The sequence below is a fragment of the Balaenoptera acutorostrata genome, chromosome 13 (assembly GCF_949987535.1).
Source record: "Balaenoptera acutorostrata chromosome 13, mBalAcu1.1, whole genome shotgun sequence".
NCBI lineage: Eukaryota > Metazoa > Chordata > Mammalia > Artiodactyla > Balaenopteridae > Balaenoptera > Balaenoptera acutorostrata.
Window position 1 is genome coordinate 52,895,633 of NC_080076.1, and position 21,117 is coordinate 52,916,749.

At 46.7% G+C, this 21,117-nt stretch overlaps 1 protein-coding gene across 1 annotated transcript in view; it reads left to right on the forward strand.

Annotated features, from left to right (window-relative positions):
• Positions 1-21,117, forward strand: part of NPC1 (NPC intracellular cholesterol transporter 1) — a 49,308-nt gene that overhangs the window by 26,894 nt on the left and 1,297 nt on the right. Inside the window, exons 9-24 of the mRNA XM_057526303.1 lie at positions 331-557; positions 2,712-2,812; positions 5,351-5,453; positions 8,100-8,289; positions 9,133-9,315; positions 10,374-10,488; positions 12,348-12,475; positions 12,571-12,711; positions 13,918-14,007; positions 14,406-14,596; positions 14,913-15,028; positions 15,684-15,813; positions 17,832-18,032; positions 18,930-19,161; positions 19,919-20,032; positions 20,847-21,009. Of these exons, the coding sequence (XP_057382286.1) occupies positions 331-557; positions 2,712-2,812; positions 5,351-5,453; positions 8,100-8,289; positions 9,133-9,315; positions 10,374-10,488; positions 12,348-12,475; positions 12,571-12,711; positions 13,918-14,007; positions 14,406-14,596; positions 14,913-15,028; positions 15,684-15,813; positions 17,832-18,032; positions 18,930-19,161; positions 19,919-20,032; positions 20,847-21,009 (2,425 nt within the window). The remainder of the gene's footprint in view (positions 1-330; positions 558-2,711; positions 2,813-5,350; positions 5,454-8,099; positions 8,290-9,132; positions 9,316-10,373; positions 10,489-12,347; positions 12,476-12,570; positions 12,712-13,917; positions 14,008-14,405; positions 14,597-14,912; positions 15,029-15,683; positions 15,814-17,831; positions 18,033-18,929; positions 19,162-19,918; positions 20,033-20,846; positions 21,010-21,117) is intronic.

Genomic DNA, 21,117 nt, shown 5'->3' on the forward strand with positions numbered 1-21,117 from the left:
TTCTGTTTTGTTTTGGTTTTTTTGGCTGTGAGGCATGTGGGATCTTAGCTCCCCAACCAGGGATTGAACCCTCACCCCCTGCATTGGAAAGTGAAGTCTTACCCACTGGACTGCCAGGGAAGTCACCAAAAATACGTTTAAAAAAAAAAAAAATTTTTTTTTTTTTTTTTTTTTTTTTACCATCGTGTGTCTCAGCCTTCCCTGTCTTAGGAAGGATTTTCCCCAAATACTCTTTAACCTTCTGACCCCTCCAGGTGATAATGGTTAGTCAACCTCTGAGGGAAAACTGATACATTTCTGGGTTTGTTTATTTTAAAAATCATCCTTCAGGTTCTTGACTTACAAACAGCCATCGAGAACATTACTGCATCTTACAACAACGAGACTGTGACACTCCAGGACATCTGCTTGGCCCCCCTCTCACCATATAACAAGCACTGCACCATCATGAGCGTGTTAAATTACTTCCAGAACAGCCATTCCGTGCTGGACCACAAAGTAGGAGACGACTTCTTTGTGTACGCGGATTACCACACACACTTCCTGTACTGCGTTAGGTACGTACGTGGCGGGGACAGTCCTTCCTTCATTCCTCCAACATTGGAGCCCCCGCTGTGACCACACGCCGTTGTAGGTACTGGGGCCCCAGCAGGGATAAACGGCGGGATCCTCCCGGCGAAGCCTTCGTTCTAATGAAGGGAGGCAGAGGGTGAACAGTAGCCGCTGGCCCTGACGCCGGGTTGAGATGGTGCCAGGTCGAGGCGATGCCGTGGGGAAAGGAAGCTGGGTGAGGGCGGGGAGTGCAGGGGGTGTGCCGCTCTCGGTGCAGCGGAGGCCTGCTCAGCAGAAGGGAAGACGGAGGCCTGGGAGAGTTGGGGTTGGGGGGTGGGGGGAGTGTTCCGCGTAGACGGGCAGCAGGTTCAAAGGCCCTGGGGCGGGGCGTTCGTGGTGTGTCATTGAGGAACGGCAGGTGCCGCTCAGCCCCTGACTCCCGCCTGGATTGATAACACATAGTTGCATCTACCACACCGCCCCAGGCATTCCTGAGCTGGTTAAATAGTGCAAAAATAGAAGCCTGGAGTGCTTTTTCTTGTCTTTCAAATATAAATCTATTTCATGATACTGAGTTTTTAAAACGTGCAGCATCCCCTCGAGGAGTGGGGGCTGGATTAGAGTGCAGTTAGATCGGAAGGCACTGAAGCTGCTTCCCCTCGGAGGCTCGACTGGCTGGGCAGGGTGCATGTATGGTTTGAATTAGACACGGAGAAGCCGTGCTTGGTGACCTGTGAGGTGATCTTTAGGCCTGTCCCGCGGCAGGAGGAGCGGCTTGCGGCTTGCGTCTGCCGTCCCTGGATGCCATGTACTTTGGCCTGATCTGGCCCAGAGACAGTTGTTCAGCCAATCGGCCCACCACTGTGGCTATTTCTTCATTATGGAAGCAGAGGAATTATTCCTGGTCACCTTGGAACGTGCTGCTCAATTAACCACATCTTGACAGCCAACTGCTCTGGCTTCTGGCCTGGTTTGGTGACCTTAGGTTCCATCTGTTTTTGTTACTGGAATATGACTGACTCTAGGTGGTTGGGCTGTATTTACTCTCTTCAGGATGTCACATCTATAAACACAAGCCCGTGAAACAATAAGTGTAGCCCGTGTGCCCAAAGCCGTGTTCTCCGAAGGACAGGTGGTACAGGGCAGCTACGGGCAATTGGAAAAAAAGGTTCAGTATTATTTAACTTCAATATTTAAAGAAAAATGTTATTTTCTCTCTGTTTTGCCCAAGGGGAGCGTGGTTCACACAGGTGTGGAAACACCACCGTGAGCAGCTCCTCTCCTGCGCGGCAGGGGTGTGTGTTGTCTGTGGTTCCGCTTGTGCGTCCCCAGCTCTCAGCTCCCTCCTCGCCCTCCACCTTTCCCTGGGCTATTCCCCCTGGCGGCACGCAGGCCCTGCAGGAGCCCAGCTGGCCCAGAACCAAGCACAGACCTCCTGCTTCCCCCGCATCACATGATGGCATCAACGCCTACCGCTTACGGGATGCCTGGACTCTTCCTCACGTAACTCTTGTGGGTTTTAACCTCAGCATGAGCCCTCAAGCCCGCAGTGTGGCAGCAGAGCCCCACATGTGTGGGTTGACAGGACTCAGCTTCTGTGCAGCCCTGCAGCCCTGCTGTTCGCCCCCAGCAGTGACCTGACCTCCAGGACCTGAGCCCGTCCCTTGTCCCTCGGCGCTGAAGGGCGGTGGTTCACATTATATACGAGGACCTTCACGTGTGCCCAGAGTCCGCCTGACTTCTGTGCTAAAATGCTGGTTCCCTGTCACCGGTTGTCTGTCTGTCTGTCCTGCACTGCTGGCGTCCCCGGCCTGGTCTCCCTGCTTCTTTCTTTCCTACTTCCAGACCTCCTTCCGCTTTGCCACCCGAGTTATCTTTGTCAAACAGCTCATGACCTCCCTTTTCCCCAAATCTGATTGTTCCCCAGTGCCTACAGGATAAAAATCCAAACTGCTTAGCGTGGCGCCTACCCCTTTTTTCCACTGCTTCCCTCTTCCTTTCTAGCCCCAAAAGCAACTACTGAACTGTTATTATTCATCCAAGGAACCAACCTCAGGCCCACATTCTTAATCCGCCTCGTGACTGCTGTGTAAACGTTTAGGTCTCAGTGACGTCTTAAGGTTGTTCTAATTGGGTGTTGTTTTCTGAATTCTTGGCAGGGCTCCCGCCTCCCTGAATGACACCAGTTTGCTCCACGATCCTTGCCTGGGGACCTTTGGTGGACCAGTGTTCCCGTGGCTTGTGTTAGGAGGCTATGATGGTAAGAGAAGCTTTTACTTTTCCTGCTAGATAAAGTAGTCTTGGTTCTGTCATTAACAGTCAAGTGGTAATTACGAAGATTTCATCAATCGAGCACTCTTATTATTTACCCAGTATATTGGGTCCCAAATATAATATCTCCTTTGGCTTTGGGTTTTATTGTGCATCTGAAGGAAGTGGTGTTAGCCATTTTTAGGTTACTCTTGGGAAAGCTGTCGACAGCTAAGGACCTTTTTCCCAGAGTAATGCCATTGTGTACATCCGCGTAATACATTGCTCAGTTTCAGGGAGTTCATGGAACCCTTGAAACTCGTTGAGAGAACCCCTGCGGAGTCTGTAGCCCTCTGGTTAAGAACATCTGTAATGGGGGAGAGAGAATATGTGAGATGGGGGAAAAGAAACAAAGTGGATAGATTTTTTTTCCTTCTAAACCAGTTGGCTAAGAATTCAAACACTTTTATAGTGGGAGAGGCAGTTGGTTTGCTCTTTGCTGGTTTCTGCAGCACCTTGGAGCAGATTATATTAGGTATGATGGGGTAATGAATCACGTGACAGCTTTGGCATCCGACGCCTAATTACAGGCAGCCTAACAGGTTTTTCTCCGGCCTAATGAAGAAGCCAGATGTTCTTCTCCTCATCTAGTGGGAAGGGAGAAGTTGTGAGCTGTATTTAAATTTTACTCTGCCTTATGTCACACAATGTGGTTTCTAATCAGTGGGGAAAAGATGGTGTCACCAGCTGGGTCGCCACAGCCATCGAAATTAAATTTGTTCCCTACCTTATTCCTTCCACCAGAGTAAATTCCGATGGAACAAAGATTACAATATAAGAAGTGAAACTACTAAAGTACTAGAAGAGAATGCAGGATGAATTTTTTTTAAATAATTTTTTTTTTTTTTTTTTTAAAGATTTATTTTTTTTTTTTATTGATTAATTGATTGATTGATTGCTATGTTGGGTCTTCGTTTCTGTGCGAGGGCTTTCTCCAGTTGTGGCAAGCGGGGGCCACTCTTCATCACGGTGCGCGGGCCTCTCACTGTCACGGCCTCTCTTGTTGCGGAGAACAGGCTCCAGACGCGCAGGCTCAGCAGTTGTGGCTCACGGGCCCAGCCGCTCTGCGGCATGTGGGATCTTCCCAGACCAGGGCTCGAACCCGTGTCCCCTGCATTAGCAGGCAGATTCTCAACCACTGCGCCACCAGGGAAGCCCTAAAATAATTTTTAAATGGAGAAGGCATTTCTAAGCAGGACACACAATGCAGAAGCCACAGAAGGAAACACTGATGAATTTGACTGCATGAGAATTTAAAATTCCTGTGTAGAGAACAAACATAAAGTTTAAAAAAAAAAAACAAACAGCAAACTGGAGAAAAAAAGAAGTTAGTATACATAACAGACAGCATTTCCTTAATATGTGGAGAGCTCTTGGGGAAAAGAGAAGAGGTCAGCCACCCAAAAGAAAAGTGGGCAGAGCCATATGAGTGTTAACAAAAGAAGAAATAACAAGTGGCTTTCAGTTATATGGGGAAAATGCTGAACCTCGCTCCAAATTAGTGAAATGCCTCTCACTTCAATCTTTTACATATGAGATTAGCAAAGATCTAAGTGTTTGATAAAATCTTTTGTGGATGAATGTGGGGAAACCACATTGTTGGTGGAAGTATAAATGGTTACTAGAATATAAGCTCCAGGAAGACCGAGATTTTTATCTCCTTTGCTCACTGATGTATCCATAGTCTCTAAGATAATGTCTGGCACAAAGTAGGTCTCAGTAAATATTTTGTTGAAGAAAGAAATGAAAAACAGGATGGCCTCTTTGGAGGGCAGTTGGGGGGAATCTATCAAAATTAGAAATGCACATATTTTTCGATTCTGTGTACTTATAAGAATTGATTCTATGAATTACATTTTACATCTTGGAAATATCAGGTTATTCTTTGTAGTAATTCTGTATATAATACCAAAAAAATTTGCAAAGATAGCCATCAACTAGAGATTGGTTAAATTATACTAGGAAATATCATACAGCAGAAAAAAGAATAAGGACGCTCTCTGTGTACTAAAACAGAGCATTCTCAGGATATGACTTTAAAAGCAGCATTTGCAGAAGAGTGTGTCACTGCTTGTGTAAACAAGGAGGGAAGGGGAGACTGTGCTTATGCACGTGGACCGTGGCTGGAAGGAGTCACAGCGCCATGGTGTGGGGAGGAGAGCTGAGACACAGGCGGGGACTGAGGGAGGAGAGAGGCTTTTCCCTGAACACCTTTCCGCTCTGTTTGAAATTGTCACCATGCACGTGCCGTGTAGTAATGATGATACGAATGACAGCTGTGCCTACTTCCACACGAGGGTCCTTTTTCTTCACTAGCTGAACTACACAGGCACCAGATCTCCTGTTGTGTTCCTCGAGCTCAGGTGTGTATAGGCTTCAGCCCCATGAGAAACCAGGCATCTAACTGGCTTGTGATTTTCCCCTCGTATTGACCTAGTTTTCTGCATGCTTGTAATCTGCTTTTTGATGTCACCTTTTTCCTTTCTAGATCAAAACTACAATAACGCCACAGCCCTGGTGATTACCTTTCCTGTCAATAATTACTGTAACGATACAGAGAAGCTCCAGAGGGCCCAGGCCTGGGAAAAAGAGTGAGTTGCTCACAGGATCTAAACAAGCTGTTCTTTCTGTGGGAAGGTGGACCATAGCAGAAAGCATTTACACTTAGTTCAACTAAATTAACCAACAGTAGATCTAAGTTATGCCATTTTTTTCACTTGGTACTGGTGGTGCTATGACAAAAAAATCTATAAATAAATTTACCTATAAACATTCTTTTAATACATATCCCTGCAACAAGAATGCAAAAGTATCTATGCAGAAATGTTCCTTGCATTATATTCTAACAGCAAAACCTGGGAGCAAGCTGAGTGTATATTAGTAGGGAGAAGTACAGTAGAATATTATTCCGTCATTAAAGATGGTGAGATAAATAAATGGTTCAAGATAGTAAATAAAAACTGCAGTCAGCGTGTTTGGACAAATATATGCTATGCATGCCATCCATGCCTAGAAAAGATATCAAACAAATGACCTGGGAACTGGTTAGCTGTGGTGTAACCTCTAGAGAATGGGAAGAGGGGACCGAGGAGGACGGACTCTGAACAGCTTTGTTGGGACATAATTCATATACCATACAGTTCACCCATTTAAAGTGTACAGTTCAGTAGCTTTTAGTATATTCACAGATGTGTGCAAACATCACCATGGTCAATTTTAGAACATTTTCTTTACCACAGAAAGAAATCCCATCTCCTTTAGTGGTCACCCTCCTAACACCCAGCCCTACACAGCCACCAATCTACTCTCTGTCTCTAGATTTTCCTATTCCAGACTTTTATATGAATGGAATCATGTACGTGGACTTTTGGGTCTGGCTTCTTTCAGTTAGAATAATGTTTTCAAGGTTCATCCAAGTTGTAGCATGTGTCAGTACTTCATTCCTTTTTATGGCTGAAGAATATCCCATCCTATGGATATACCACATTTTGTTTATCCATTCATCAGTTGATGAACATTTGAGCTGTTTCTACCTTTCGGCTATTAGGAATAATACTACAAACATTCGTATACAAGTTTTTGTGTGAACATGTTTTCATTTCTCTTGGTTGGTATATATCTAGGAGTAGAATTGCTGGGTCATACGGCAACTCTGAGGAACTGGCAGACTTTTTTCCAAAGCGACTGCACCGATGGGACTTCCCTGGTGGTCCAGTGGTTAAGGCTTTGCTTCCACAGGTTGGGGAGCTAAGATCCCACATGCTGTGTGGCGCAGCCAAAAAAAAAAAGTGACTGCACCATTTTACATTCCCACCAGCAGTGTATGGAGGTTTCAGATTCTCCACACCTCGCCAACACTTGTTATTATTTGACTTTTTGATTCCAGCTATCCTAGTGGGTATGAAGTGGTATCTCATTGCAGTTTTTTTGTTTTGTTTTGTTTTGTTTTTTCGGCCACACTGCACAGCTTGCGGGATCTTAGTTCCCCAACCAGGGCTTGAACTGGGCCACGGCAGTGAAAGCACCAAGTCCTAAGCACTGGACCACCAGGGAATTCCCTCATTGCAGTTTTGATTTGCATTTCCGTGATGACTAATGAATTTGAGCATCTTTTCATGCACCGATCTGTATAACTTTTTTGGAAAAATGTTTATTCATATCCTTTGCCCATTTTTTGACTGGGTTATTTGTATTTTTATTATCGAACTATAAGAATTGCTATATATTCTACAAGTCCCTTATCAGATGTATGATTTCCAAATATTTTCTCCCATTCTCCAGTCTGTGTTTTTGCCTTTCTTGATGGTATCCTCTGAAACACAGAAGTTTTTAATTTTGGTAAAGTCCAATTTATCTATCTTCTCTTTTGTTATTCATACTTCTGGTGTCATAGCCAAGAAACCATTGCCTAACCCAAGGACCTGGAAATTTACCCCTTTGTGTTCTTCTGAGAGTTTTATAGTTTTAGCTCTTACATTTGAAAGGTCTTTTATCCATTGAGTTAATCTTTATACATGGTGTGAGGTAAGGGTCCAACTGCATTTATTTGTATATGGCTATCCAGTTGCCCCAGACCATTTGTTGAAAAGATATTCTTTCCCCCATTAATAGTCTTGCCACCTTTATTGAAAATTAGGTGAAGACAGATACATGGCATATTTCTGGACTCTTAGTTCTGATCCTTTGATCTGTATGCCTGTCCTTGCCTTGTGCTGGTAACCACACTGTCTTGATTACTCTTGGTTTGTAGTAAGTTTGAAATTGGGAAGTGTGAATCTTCCTACTTTGTTCTTCTTGAAAAAGAAGATTTGGGCTATTCTGGGCCCCTTGCAATTCCATGTGAAGTTTAGAACAGCTTGTCTTTCTACAAAGAAGGCAGCTGGGATTCTGATAGGGATTGCATTGAATCTGTAGATCAACTTTTAAAATTTTTGTTCCATGAGCATATGTCTGTAGTATAATATACTTCATTTAGAAATCTTTTTTAGTAAAAAAAGAAGTGAGACCATGAAGCAGTTTTTAAACTTGTTCTAAACCTGTTTTAAATACTGGAAAACTCAGCATGTCTGGAACTTCATAATCTGGAAGTGTCCTACCTTCTACTTGCCAGTGTAGAAGGTCCTAATGAGGTATAAGGGTTAAGTGTGGCTTTTGTGTCGTAGAAGTTACGAAGAAGTTCCTTACTTAGTTGTCACTAAGTTTTAACTAAAAATACAAAATTTTGCTTACCCTTTTAGGTTTATTAATTTTGTGAAAAACTACAAGAATCCAAATCTGACCATTTCTTTTAAGGCTGAACGAAGTATTGAAGATGAACTAGATCGTGAAAGTAACAGTGATATCTTCACTATTCTAATCAGCTATGGCATCATGTTTTTATATATTTCCATAGCCTTGGGGCATATCAAAAGCTGTAGCAGGTTTCTGGTAAGTGGGGTGTGTAGGTGTGTGTGTGCATGTGTGTGTGTGTATGTGTGTGTGTGTGTTAGAGGGAAATGGCAGTACACAGCGTGATGGCATGTTTTTGCCTCCGCTTAATCCTAATTCATTATATTCAAAACTGCCTTAAATTGTCCTGTGTTTTACTTGTTTGTCACATTTTCTGCTTCCTGCATCTGTTTTCTTCAGTTCCAATTTCTTATCTTCAACTTAAAGTTTATTTCACATAATCCAGTTTTTTTTCTAACTTGCCATCACCTAAGAATGTAGGCTGATAAAATATGTTGCTAGGGGGCTTCCCTGGTGGCGCAGTGGTTGAGAATCTGCCTGCCAATGCAGGGGACACGGGTTCGAGCCCTGGTCTGGGAGGATCCCACATGCTGCGGAGCAGATGGGCCCGTGAGCCACAATTACTGAGCCTGCGTGTCTGGAGCCTGTGCTCCGCGGCGGGAGAGGCCGCGATAGTGAGAGGCCCGCGCACCGCGATGAGGAGTGGCCCCCGCTTGCCGTAACTGGAGGGGGCCCTCGCGCAGAAACGAAGACCCAACACAGCCATAAATAAATTAAAAAATTAAAAAAAAATACCTAGCATATATATAAAAAAATAAATAAATAAATGCATTGTATGTTGGCAGGAGACATTTGAAAAAATATGTATATATATGTTGCTAGGGAAGACCTAGACACCTTTTCATATCTTCTCTTAAACCGGGAACTGTACTTTTAAATCTAGGTGGGCAATATCCAGGTAAAGAGGTGAAAATGAAGACCTTTTAGGAACAGGACAAAAAGCACCCTAAATGAGGATTTATGTCTCTGTGGCGTCTCCAGGTGGATTCGAAAATCTCCCTGGGCATCGCGGGCATCCTGATTGTGCTGAGCTCAGTGGCGTGCTCCTTGGGCATCTTCAGCTACATTGGGATCCCCTTCACCCTCATTGTGATAGAAGTCATCCCGTTCCTGGTGCTGGCTGTGGGAGTGGACAACATCTTCATTCTGGTCCAGACCTACCAGGTGCGTTTCAGAGCCTCACAGAGTCTGACCGAGTACCAGGCTCCACATACGGAGTATTTGAGTGTGACACGTGGAGACTTCGTTTCCGTTCCTCTGTGTTGCTTATTGGTGCCTGTGACTTGTTCTGGACATTTTGAGACCAAGAAGATTGAGACCAACATTCTCTTTGGTTGGTGGCATAGATATAGAGTGAGAATTTGGTTTTAAAATATGTGCAACATGTGTGCAAAAAAGGGCTATTTTCCACGCTTGTGGAAAATATTTTGGGCACAACAGCTATTAAAATGATTCTCAGGCTTCCCTGGTGGCGCAGTGGTTAAGAATCTGCCTGCCAATGCAGGGGACATGGGTTCAAGCCCTGGTCTGGGAAGATCCCACATGCCACGGAGCAACTAAGCCCGTGAGGCACAACTACTGAGCCTGTGTGTCTAGAGCCTGTGCTCCGCAACAAGAGAAGCCAGGACAATGAGAAGCCCACGCACCGCGATGAAGAGTAGCCCCCGCTCGCCGCAACTAGAGAAAGCCCACGCACAGAAACGAAAACCCAACACAGCCATAAATAAATAAATAAATTTAGAAAATGATTCTCAATATAGTGTAGAAGAATGAGGGATTTGTCAGAGGTGCCACTAAAAGGCAAAAGGTTGACACAGGACCCACTGATGTAAAAAATGACGTCAATCCGTTGGTTCTCCCAGGGTCCCTTGTCCTGTAGCGCTTACCTGGGCAGAGACCCAGTGGCATGCAGGAGTGTTATTTAAAAGTCCAGCCACCTGCAGCCTGCGTTGCATGTATTTTCCTGATAATCTGATTCAATCCTTCCTTTAGATTCTCACCTGTTACCTGGCTCCGGGCTTCAGAAATATCCCGAATGAATCAACATGAGAAGTTTGGGGTCCTCACCACTTTATTGTATAAAGTTTACAAACAACAAGTAGATGCTACTAATCATTATTTTTTACCATCAGCTTAACACAAGGCACCAAAGAAGCAAAGAGGTGGCATTGTAATTGAGAAACTTTAATGTCGCATGTTTAACTTTTTTTTTTATTTTTAAGAGAGATGAACGTCTCCAAGGGGAGACGCTGGACCAGCAGGTGGGCCGGGTGCTGGGAGAAGTGGCTCCAAGTATTTTCCTGTCGTCCTTTTCAGAGACGGTAGCATTTTTCTTAGGTAATTACTCTTTGAATCTGCCAACCCTGAGGTTTGCTGAGCCTGGGTGTATCAGTATATGACCCTTTGCGTCCTTTTTTAAGTTTTATTCTGTGATTGGAAAGTGTCAGAGTGGACCACGAGAAAAATTGGTGGCGGTATCTCGGGTGTCATTAGCAAGTGTCTTCCTTTTTTTAACTACATTATTTATTTATTTTTAATTTTTAATTTCTTAAAATTTTGGCCACACCACGCGGCATGCAGGATCCTAGTTCCCCCACCAGGGATCGGCCCCCCGCCCCGACCTGTGCCCCCCGCAGTGGAAACACGGCGTCCTAACCACTGGACCACCAGGGAATTTCCAGCAAGTGCCTTCCTTCTCACATTGTTTCAGGACGGTGTTGATGTTGGGGTTCAGATACCTAGGACTCCTGCCCCTCCCCCTTTAGGGCACCCATGGCGAGTGCTGGGGTTTGAAAATAGCGCTCTTGAAGGACGGCCACAGAGTCCTTCCCGACACAGCACTCTCGGCAGCAACTCCAAAATCACAGGCGTTAGCTCGCAAGGTGTTTGCCACTGTTCCGAAAGGCAGTCTCCCCCCCCTCTGCACACACAGTTCACTGGGAAGCAGCCTCGTCAATGAGCAGAAGTTCTTTAATCTTCCCTCGATACAAGGAGCCAGAATAAGCTGGCACAAAACCCAGCACTTCTGTATTCTTTCATGTGGAGAAATCGGTAGTCTTACTAGCAGGACACTCCCCACCCCCATGTCTGGCATGTAGTAAGAGAAAACTGATCACATCCTCTGCAGAGGACGCTGATTAGAATCGCCCAGTAAGTCCAGGGAAGACACACGATCCGTGGGTCCCAATGGAAATGCCTGCAGGGGCCACCAGGTCATCTTACAAGGGGCCATGGGAGGGACATCGTAGGTGTGGTCTTTGGACACAGACACGTCATTAGCATATATCATCCCCCATTTCCACGAAGCAGTGCACTGTGGAACAAACTTGTGGCCCTTGTGGTTTCTTTTGATGGATACAGATGCAAAACAGTTACTTCCCCTTTTTCTGTTTAAAAAAACCAGTGCAAGTGTGTTGGTGATAGCAGCTGACCCTGGGCCTTAAGGTTGGGGTGACTTTGGGGGGACAGGAGGAGCAGCGGGGACCGTGGCACCAGATTCTGGGGTCCCACCTGCAAGAGGCAGTTACGTGTTGCCGGCCCAGTGCTGCCAGGTCCAATTTTTTTCTCAAACGACGCTGTGAATCTAAATTTTTTTTCCCTCAAGCGACACTGTGAATCTCATTGTTAAATATTGGCTACTTATTTTTTAAAAACTGTTTTTAAATTCTAAAGTGGGTTTATATATATCTGGCCCATGGGCAGCCAGTTTTCAGCTTCTGAGTCTTAGCCTGGAGGACGCTTGGAGCATCCTCATTTGTAACTAAACCGAGAGACTGATTGGATGATATAATAGCAGATGGGAAATACCATCCCTCTTGTGGACTGAAGCGTAGCAGGTACTGTAAGAAATGGCCTGTGTTAATGGATCTCAAATGTGAAAGTGCATGCATTTGCTTGGAGAGCTTGTTAAATTATAGAGTTGGGATCATAGAATTCTGAACAGTAGAATTGGGGTTGAATTCCCATTGTCTTGATAAAGTAGGATGGGGCCCGGTCCCTGGAACGTGCATTTTAACCTCCCCAGGTGGTTCTGGTGTGACACCCGCAGACTGCGCAGAGTGCCTTTGGGTGGGAGGATTGGGGGGATTCTCGTGGGACTGGCCTGCTCTGGTGCCGCGTGTTCACACGTGCACGTGCCGGTGAGGCCTGCTGAGCCCTCAGCTGGGAAGGACGTGGCTGCCCCCTTCTCCCCGCAGGAGGCCTGTCCGTGATGCCAGCTGTGCACACCTTCTCCCTCTTTGCGGGGATGGCGGTCCTCATCGACTTCCTCCTCCAGATTACCTGCTTTGTGAGTCTCTTGGGATTAGACATTAAGCGGCAAGAGGTAAGTTGTCATCAGGCGTGCAGCCTGTTTCATTTGAGTCTAGAATCTAGATGAGGTGGCTGGAGGGTGACCTCTGTTCCTCTTCCTCCCCTCAGAAGAACCGGCTGGATGTCCTCTGCTGTGTCGGGGACGCGGCAGACAGCGCAGGCATCCAGGCCTCGGAGAGCTGCTTATTTCACTTCTTCAGAAACGCCTATGCTCCACTTCTGCTTAAGGACTGGATGCGGCCCATTGTGGTAGGAGCCTGTCTGTGGTTTTTCTCCCCAAAGTTGTCACATGCCTTCTAAGAAATCAGAGTGCTTGGGAAGGATTCTGACAGCTGTTAAGTGTGTGTATATATATATATATATATATATATATATATATATATACATACACACACACACACACACACACACACACACACACAAGAATGCAAAAGCAAATATGTACAAATATATAAAATATTTTTAGCAGGCAATATAAGCAAGACTTTCTGTTTTAAGTTGGTTGGTTTGTTTTTAAATAATTACAGATTCATAGAAAGTCACAGAGGTAGCGCAGAGAAGGACCCAGCTGCCCTTTGCCAGTTTCCTCCCAAGGTCTTACATAATTGTAGTTCAGTAACAAAACCAAGAGTTCGACATTGGCACAGTGTATGTGTCCAGTTCTGTGTCAGTTTATCACATGTGCAGATTCGTGTAAGCACCAAGATATAGATCTGTTCCATCACCCTCGTCCTGCACCTTCAGTGTCACCCACCTCCCTCCCCCGCACTGTCCCTCATCCCCAGCAACCATGCAAGAGCGTTTTGTAGTACAGTTTACACACTGGATATAGCCAACAGCTATAACTTATCACATCTCCACTAAAAGAATGTAAATTCATTCCAGTAAAAGTAATAGTAACACCTAACATTTATTGAACACTTAATATCTGGTATTGTGCTCAGAACCAGGTACTACGCTAAATTCTGGATTATCCCTAGAATTTTCTCATTTAATCCACAAATTATCTGATGTTACAAGTCTTATTTTTCCTGTTTTATTGAGGAGGAAATAGAAGCTAAGAGAGGTTAAGTGACTTCACCAGGGTCACTCAGCTTGTAAGTGGCAGAGCCAGGATTTGAACCCAGGTGGCTTGACTCTTGAGACCGTGACCTCGGCTACTGCCCCAGACTCCTTGTTTTCTTAGCGTGTCATTTAAACTTGCTTTTCGTTTAGAAAAGTCCTGTTTTGTGTGTTTAAGATTTGATTTAGGGAGTTCCCTGGTGGTCCAGTGGGTAGGACTCAGTGCAGGGGGCCTAGGTTCAGTCCCTGGTCGGGGAGCTAAATCCTGCATGCATGCCGCAACTAAGAAGTCCGCATGTCACAGCTAAGACCCAGGGCAGCCATAAATAAATATAAATAAATGATTTATGTTCTTAATCATGATAACTCTAACCCTGTAACTCCTCATTCCAGGTAGCGGTATTTGTGGGTGTTCTGTCATTCAGTATCGCAGTCCTGAACAAAGTAGAAATCGGCTTGGATCAGTCTCTGTCAATGCCAGATGTAAGACGCTTTCTTTTTTTATCCTAACTCATTTAGCCCATGGTGAATACATTTTTCAAAATAGGCAGGTGTTTCAGCCGATGTCCGCTTCTAAACGCGGATGCTGGTAGGCTCTCCCGCATTGCAGGAACCTCGCCAGAGCTCTGCCCGTGAGGCCCGGGCCTTCTGAGCTCACAGGCCTTGGGCATGGCTGCAGAATGCGAGCAGCTGGTCTTGACCTCGTGAGGTGTCCTCCCGATGGTGGGACCAACTGGAAAAGCCCCTGGGCCCAGGGTGGGGAGGGGGTGCTGGCTGTGGAGGGAGTCAGGAACCTGGGCTCGAGGCGTCTCGGCCAGGAGCCCCCCTCTCGCTTGCACAGGACATTCACACTGTGTCCTGTTGTCCGCTCTCTCTCTCAGGACTCCTACGTGACGGATTATTTCCAGTCCCTCAATCGCTACCTGCACGCGGGCCCGCCCGTGTACTTTGTCGTGGAGGGAGGGCACGACTACGCTTCTCTGAAAGGGCAGAACATGGTGTGTGGGGGCCTGGGCTGCAACAACGACTCGCTGGTGCAGCAGATCTTCACCGCCGCCCAGCTGGACAACTAGTCAGTACCCCAGCCGCGGACGGGCTCCTGGCCCGGGACCTCGGCCTGAACCCTCTCTCTAAAGATAGCTTTTCAGGGAAAATCTATCTTGCAAAATGTGGGTTGAATCTAGCTTTACCTGAGCAAAACCTTTTAAAGGGCAAATTTACCACCTCATATTCTGAAGCTTTTCCCATTAAGCACTGATGTGGTTTGTCTTCTGACTGGGTGGCATTAAAAGGTCTAGAAAAGGAAGTTTTGGATTTCAAGAAAAGGACCGAAACTGAAGACTTCCTCCTTGTGGGGGCATCAGTAACCCTTTCTCTCCTTTCTCTAGTACCCGGATAGGCTTTCCTCCCTCGTCCTGGATTGACGATTATTTTGACTGGGTCAAGCCACAGTCGTCTTGCTGTAGAGTCTACAACAGCACGGATCGGTTCTGCAATGCGTCAGGTACTTGATCCTTTTCCAGATCTTTCTCTTTTTTCTGAAGAACTTTAACATTATAATTTAAAAATCATTTGCATTTCACCTCCACGTCCACCTGTTTGTCTGCCATTGCTGCATCTCATTCCCCTTGTCATCATCTCCTTCCTCCGTTGTTCACTCTGGAGATACCTTGTTGTCCCCTTTCCAGCCCCCCACGGGGCTGCAGGCTGAACAAGGCCCAGGTCAGGGAACTTTGGTTTTCAGGTTTGTCATCTTTTCCCGACAATGCTGATGGTCTCTCTTGATTGGTATCTGGCCATAGCTTCTCATGGGAGTGCTTTTCTTTGTTTATCACTATTGCCGTATGGTTTTGTAAAAGTGTTGAGTCTGTCCTAGGATTTTCTTGATAAAAACATGGACGTCCTGGGCTCTGGTAATAACATACTGAGGTTGTCCTTAAAGCAGGAAGCCTGCTTCGGGGAAGAAAATTTGTACAGCCTGTGTTAGATACAGATGGGACCTCAAGTTTATTAGACTGTGAAAACCATGTGTTTGAAGCTTTTGGATAAACAGAAGGATTCAGGAAAAGAATTCCTGTCACTTCTTTATCATAATTTTTAAATGTTTTAATCTGGAGACCCATCCTTCTCACCATGGCTCCCCCAACCTGTTTGCACAGTGGTTGACCCTGCCTGCGTCCACTGCCGACCTCTGACTCCAGAGGGCAAGCAGAGGCCTCAGGGCGCAGACTTCATGAGGTTCCTGCCCATGTTCCTCTCCGATAACCCGAACCCCAAGTGTGGCAAAGGGTAAGTGACACTGAACCATTCAGCTGTGTGCCCGCTTCCCCTTTAACTTGCACTGGGAAGCTGGGGAGGGCTGGGGTGGGAATGGTGGGCGGGAAGGTCCTCTTCTCTGCCACTCCCCACCCTGTCCCTCAGAGAAACCAAAACGCCTTTAAAGAAAACTCCTACTCATCTTTAAAAAAAAATGGTTCTGGAGAACTTAGGGGCAGGATAGGAATAAAGACGCAGACGTAGAGAATGGACTTGAGGACCCGGGGAGGGGGAAGGGTAAGCTGGGACGAAGTGAGAGAGTGGCATTGACATATATACACTACCAAATGGAAAATAGATAGCTAGTGGGAAGCAGCCGCATAGCACAGGGAGATCAGCTTGGTGCTTTATGTCCCACTAGAGGGGTGGGATAGGGAGGGTGGGAGGGAGATGCAAGAGGGAGGGGATATGGGGATATATGTAAACGTATAGCTGATTCACTTTGTTATACAGCAGAAACTAACTTTATAATTGTAAAGCAATTATACTCCAGTAAAGATGTTAAAAAAAAACACAAACAAAACTCCTCCTCATTCTGACCCGATTCCCTCCTGGCCTGAGCATTCTGTTTCACGCTCCCCTCCTGGCGGCATGAAGGACACAGTCCTGTGCAGACCACCGGCAGGGCAGATTGTGGGGAGGGATGCGGGCGATTCAGGATGTGAAAGGGTCTGTCCAGTTGTGTCTGGGGCATATGGGGCACTGCAGCTCTGCTCTGGTGACGTCACCCAGGATGAAGGTTTAGATTCTTTTTTTTTTTTTTTTTTTTTTTGGCTGCATTGGGTCTTTGTTGCTGGGTGCGGGCTTTCTCTAGTTGTGGCAAGGGGGGGCTACTCTTCGTTGTGGTGCTTGGGCCTCTCATTGCGGTGGTTTCTCTTGTTGCGGTGCATGGGCTTTAGGCACGCAGGCTTCAGTAGTTGTGGCTCACGGGCTTAGTTACTCCGCGGCATGTGGGATCTTCCCGGACCAGGGCTCGAACCCGTGTCCCCCGCATTGGCAGGTAGATTCTTAACCACTGCGCCACCAGGGAAGTCCCCAAAGGTTTAGATTCTTTTAGCCCCACTGTGCTTCCTGCCAGCCTGTCTATACATGAGGTTATGGGCTGTCTCACTCCCCCATCTAGCCAGGCAGCCAGCTACCGTGGAAACAGGATCTCTAGCCCAGAAATAGCAAAGATGACTGAAGTCCGGAGTTGGGGGGATTTGGATGTTTTGGTAGGAAGGTGAGTGTCCAGGTGTACATTAGGTAAACACTGGACATCCCTGTTCTTCATAAGAATACATAATGTGACCAGAGTCCCGTCAGTCATACATCTCACGTCTGTGTTTTGAGACCTAGACTAGGTACCATGAGAGGACTGTCCCTAAAAATAAAGAAGAAATGAACCCTGTAGCTTGGTCTCCTGGCAGACTGAATGCTCGGCTGCATAAAAGAAGTCAGAATGAATTCAACTCGTAGGAGGCCGACAGACAGGGAGCCCCCCGTGTGCCAGGACCGTGCCAGGCACCTCACCGACACTGTTTCGCTGACTCACCACACAGCCCCGTGAGTAGGTGGTGGTGCACCCTGTGCAGATGACACTGCAGCCCAAATCCAGTAATTCTGCCCAGGGTTCCAGGGCCGAGGCCGACCGCGTGGCGGCCTGACTCCAGGGCCCTTGTCCGTTCCTGCCTCCTGTTACACAGCATTGCTGAGCAAACTCTGTAGAAAAGCACACTGGCCTGTGAGCAGAGCCAGCTGCAGAAACGGTAGCAGCTTCGCGTCAGAGAAACCCAAGACGCAAAGAAAAGCCAGAGTGGGAAAGAAAAGCTAAACCTTCATCATTCCTTTGCTAAACCTTCATCATTCCTTTTCAGGGGCGTCCCTGTCCCTGAAATTGACAGCTGGTCTGATCCCTGAGCCCAGGGTCAGGTGACACCACTCAGCCCTGATGCTCAGATTCTGCAGGTACGGCACGAGGTGTGGCCTTTGATACCACTGTCTTCTTCCAGGGGACACGCCGCTTACAGCGCAGCAGTTAACATCCTCGGCAACGGCACGGGCGTCGGAGCCACGTACTTCATGACCTACCACACGGTACTCAAGACCTCCGCTGACTTCATCGACGCCATGGAAAAGGCCCGCCTCATCGCCAGCAGAATCACCAGAACCATGGGCCTGGAAGGAAGTGATCACCGTGTGTTCCCATACAGGTAACGTGTGGATTTTGTAAATGAGGGTGTCCTGGGGAAGCGCCCACACCCTGGGGTTCCCTTGCTGGGGGGCCGACACTCGGCTTTCCTTCTGAACCCGGCTGCGTCCTGAGCACAGGTGAAGCCTGTCTCAGGAAATGGCACCTGGGCCAGAATCTGCAGCACCTACTGAGGTCTCAGGGCTGGAGCTCACACCCTGCAAAACAGGTGGGGGGCAGGGGGCGCGGCGCCCAGGGAGCAGCTTCACAGAGAGGGCCCGGCAACTGATCGCTGGGGACAGTGCCTTTATGGAGGTTTCTCTTTTTTCATTTATTGTTTTTCTTTTTTTTCCTCATAAAGAAAATATTTTATGAAATACTGAATTTGGAAAATATAGAAAAGTAAGAGAAACAAGTGATTTTCCCCCCAACCCCTGTAATCTCATTGAAGGGAGTCTGGACCTGTTCCTGGCAGGAGGACAGCCTGTTTTCCTGTGGAAGGAGTTCTTGGAGTGGGTGTCCCGACTCCTTAGAGGAGCTGGTTAACTTTGCCGAAAAAACATTTTCTTCTCAGGCCCTGCATAAGACCCCGTTTGGCTGGGGGTAGCCCTCAGGATAGACCAGGGCTTGTCTTCCCAAAATACCACAGAATATTCTTTGTAGATAAATGCCTATAAAGCAGAATGGATTGGGCACATGAACAAAAACCTTATATAAAATACACATCTCGGAGGCCCTTCTTTGGGTGTCAGTGGTCAGAGGTCCAGCTTAACTGCTGGAGGTGAGTCTTGCACAAACAGGGAGGTTTTATGTGAGGATGTCTCTCAAGGTAGTTTCCGTTTTGCAGTTGTGGCAGGATGAGGAGTAAAGATTCCAGAAGCAAAAACAAGCTGTAACAGAACCTTCTCCCCCTCTCCAGTGTGTTCTACGTCTTCTACGAACAGTACCTGACCATGATTGACGACACTATCTTTAACCTCGGCGTGTCCCTGGGCGCCATCTTTTTGGTGACGGTGGTTCTCCTGGGCTGTGAGCTGTGGTCGGCGGTGATCATGTGCATCACCATCGCTATGATCTTGGTCAACATGTTCGGTGTCATGTGGCTCTGGGGCATCAGTTTGAATGCGGTTTCTTTGGTCAACTTGGTTATGGTGAGTCCTGGTCCACTCAGTCTGTCCCTCACTCCTTATGTCACTGCTGTGAATTGTTTCTTGGGGTGAGAGGTCAAGGCCAGCTCCTGCTCTTGGCGCACATGGTCAGGTGGGGTCAGGGGCAGGTGGAGTTGGACGTGGGTGGTACGTATAGCAACGGAAATGTGAGCTCACGGTCTGGCTTAGGCATTCTGCCTTTAAATTATTATTCTGAAGGGTGTTTTGCCTAAGTATGTAGCCTGATGACAGCACGACGTTCAGTTTTCAGTTAGAAAAACTGCCCCTTCTCAATGGAATTTTCTGACCAAGACCTTTTGTCTTCCATGTGGTTGCCAGGTGCTTTTTAATAGTCTTGAATACGTGCACATTTGAGAAAGTATTCACAGAAAACAGACACAGTGCATCTGCTCTTCAGATACGAACGGAACGTGGCTTCAGGGGGAGCGGTAGTGAGGCCCAGCTAAAGAAATGACAGCGTGCTGGCTGGCTGGGGTTGGGGGGAACCTTGAGAGGTTTCAGCTGCTTCCCCCTAACAGAGGCAAATCTGCTGGAGGAAACTGTGCCTGGAGGGTTCCACAAGCTTCCTGGGACAGTTTAAGTTGGTGTGATGGGAGCTTTGTCTTGTAAGTTAGAGGGGGTGCTCCAGGCTCCTTTACCTCCCAGGTGCCCTGATAACCACAGATCCTGGGAAAGGGGTGGTTGCTTTTACTGTTTTTAACTGGAGAAGGGCAGGTGTAAAGGAAGCACTTTATTTCAGAGCTGTGGCATCTCCGTGGAGTTCTGCAGCCATATCACGAGAGCATTCACGGTGAGCACGAAGGGAAGCCGCGTGGAACGGGCAGAAGAGGCGCTCTCCCACATGGGCAGCTCTGTAAGTACAGCCCGAGCAGATGACTCGGGCAGATACCTCACCGAGAAGTACCCAGCTTGGTGACTGAGTGTTTCTCAGGAGAAGGAATTTTAAGATTCAGTAGGGAAAGCCCAATTTGTATCTTTTACTTAGCAGCAGCTCCTAAGGATTACAGTTTTCAGGCAATTCATGAAATAGCTGTATCTTGCATAGAGCTCCACCCTGAAATTCTTTAGAACTGTTACTGCTGGAGACTCCTTTGCAGACAACAGTATGGCTGAAGCAGGAAAATAGAGAAGTTTGATTTGAGAGCCGTTTAACACCCAGGCCAGCCATGTGTGTTGAAAAGCAGGGGAGCTGCCATGCTTGGAGCCCGGTGTGCAGTCTGTGGTTCACATTTGGAGAATCTTCTCAGGCTAAACCAGGATACAGGGCTGAACTATCAACCAGTTACTTTACCACCGGACAACACTGTTACAGAGTTAACAACAGAAAGTGTGTGATAAATAGCATTGTCTAAAAAAATAGTACATACCTTAATTGAAAAATAATGCTGTTGGAAAAATGGCACTGATAGACTTGCAGCGCTGCCATGGGGTCTATGCAGGATACACAGCTTTTACCCTTATTACACCTTTTTTTTCCCCTTCAGATTCATAAGTAGCAAATAAAACAATTTAGGCAGAGCCTAATGCTACTTATCAGTAAATCTGAAAGCTGGGGTTCCGTCCCCCATTACCTTGGACCTCGGCTTTTAAGAAATCCCTCTATGAGGAAGTGTTCAATTATGGTAGGTTGATAAAAGTTGTTTCTAACCCCATCTCTCTTCTCTTAGGTATTCAGTGGAATCACACTAACAAAATTTGGAGGCATTATGGTTTTGGCCTTTGCCAAATCTCAAATTTTCCAGATATTTTACTTCAGGATGTATTTAGCTATGGTCCTACTGGGAGCCACTCATGGATTAATATTCCTCCCTGTCTTGCTCAGTTACATAGGTAAGAGTTTTTATTTTTAACCTAGTGGGATGGAGGAAGCATGATACTAAAGGAAAAGGATATCTTGAAACATTCTTTTGAAGTATTTGAATGTACTTATACTGATGG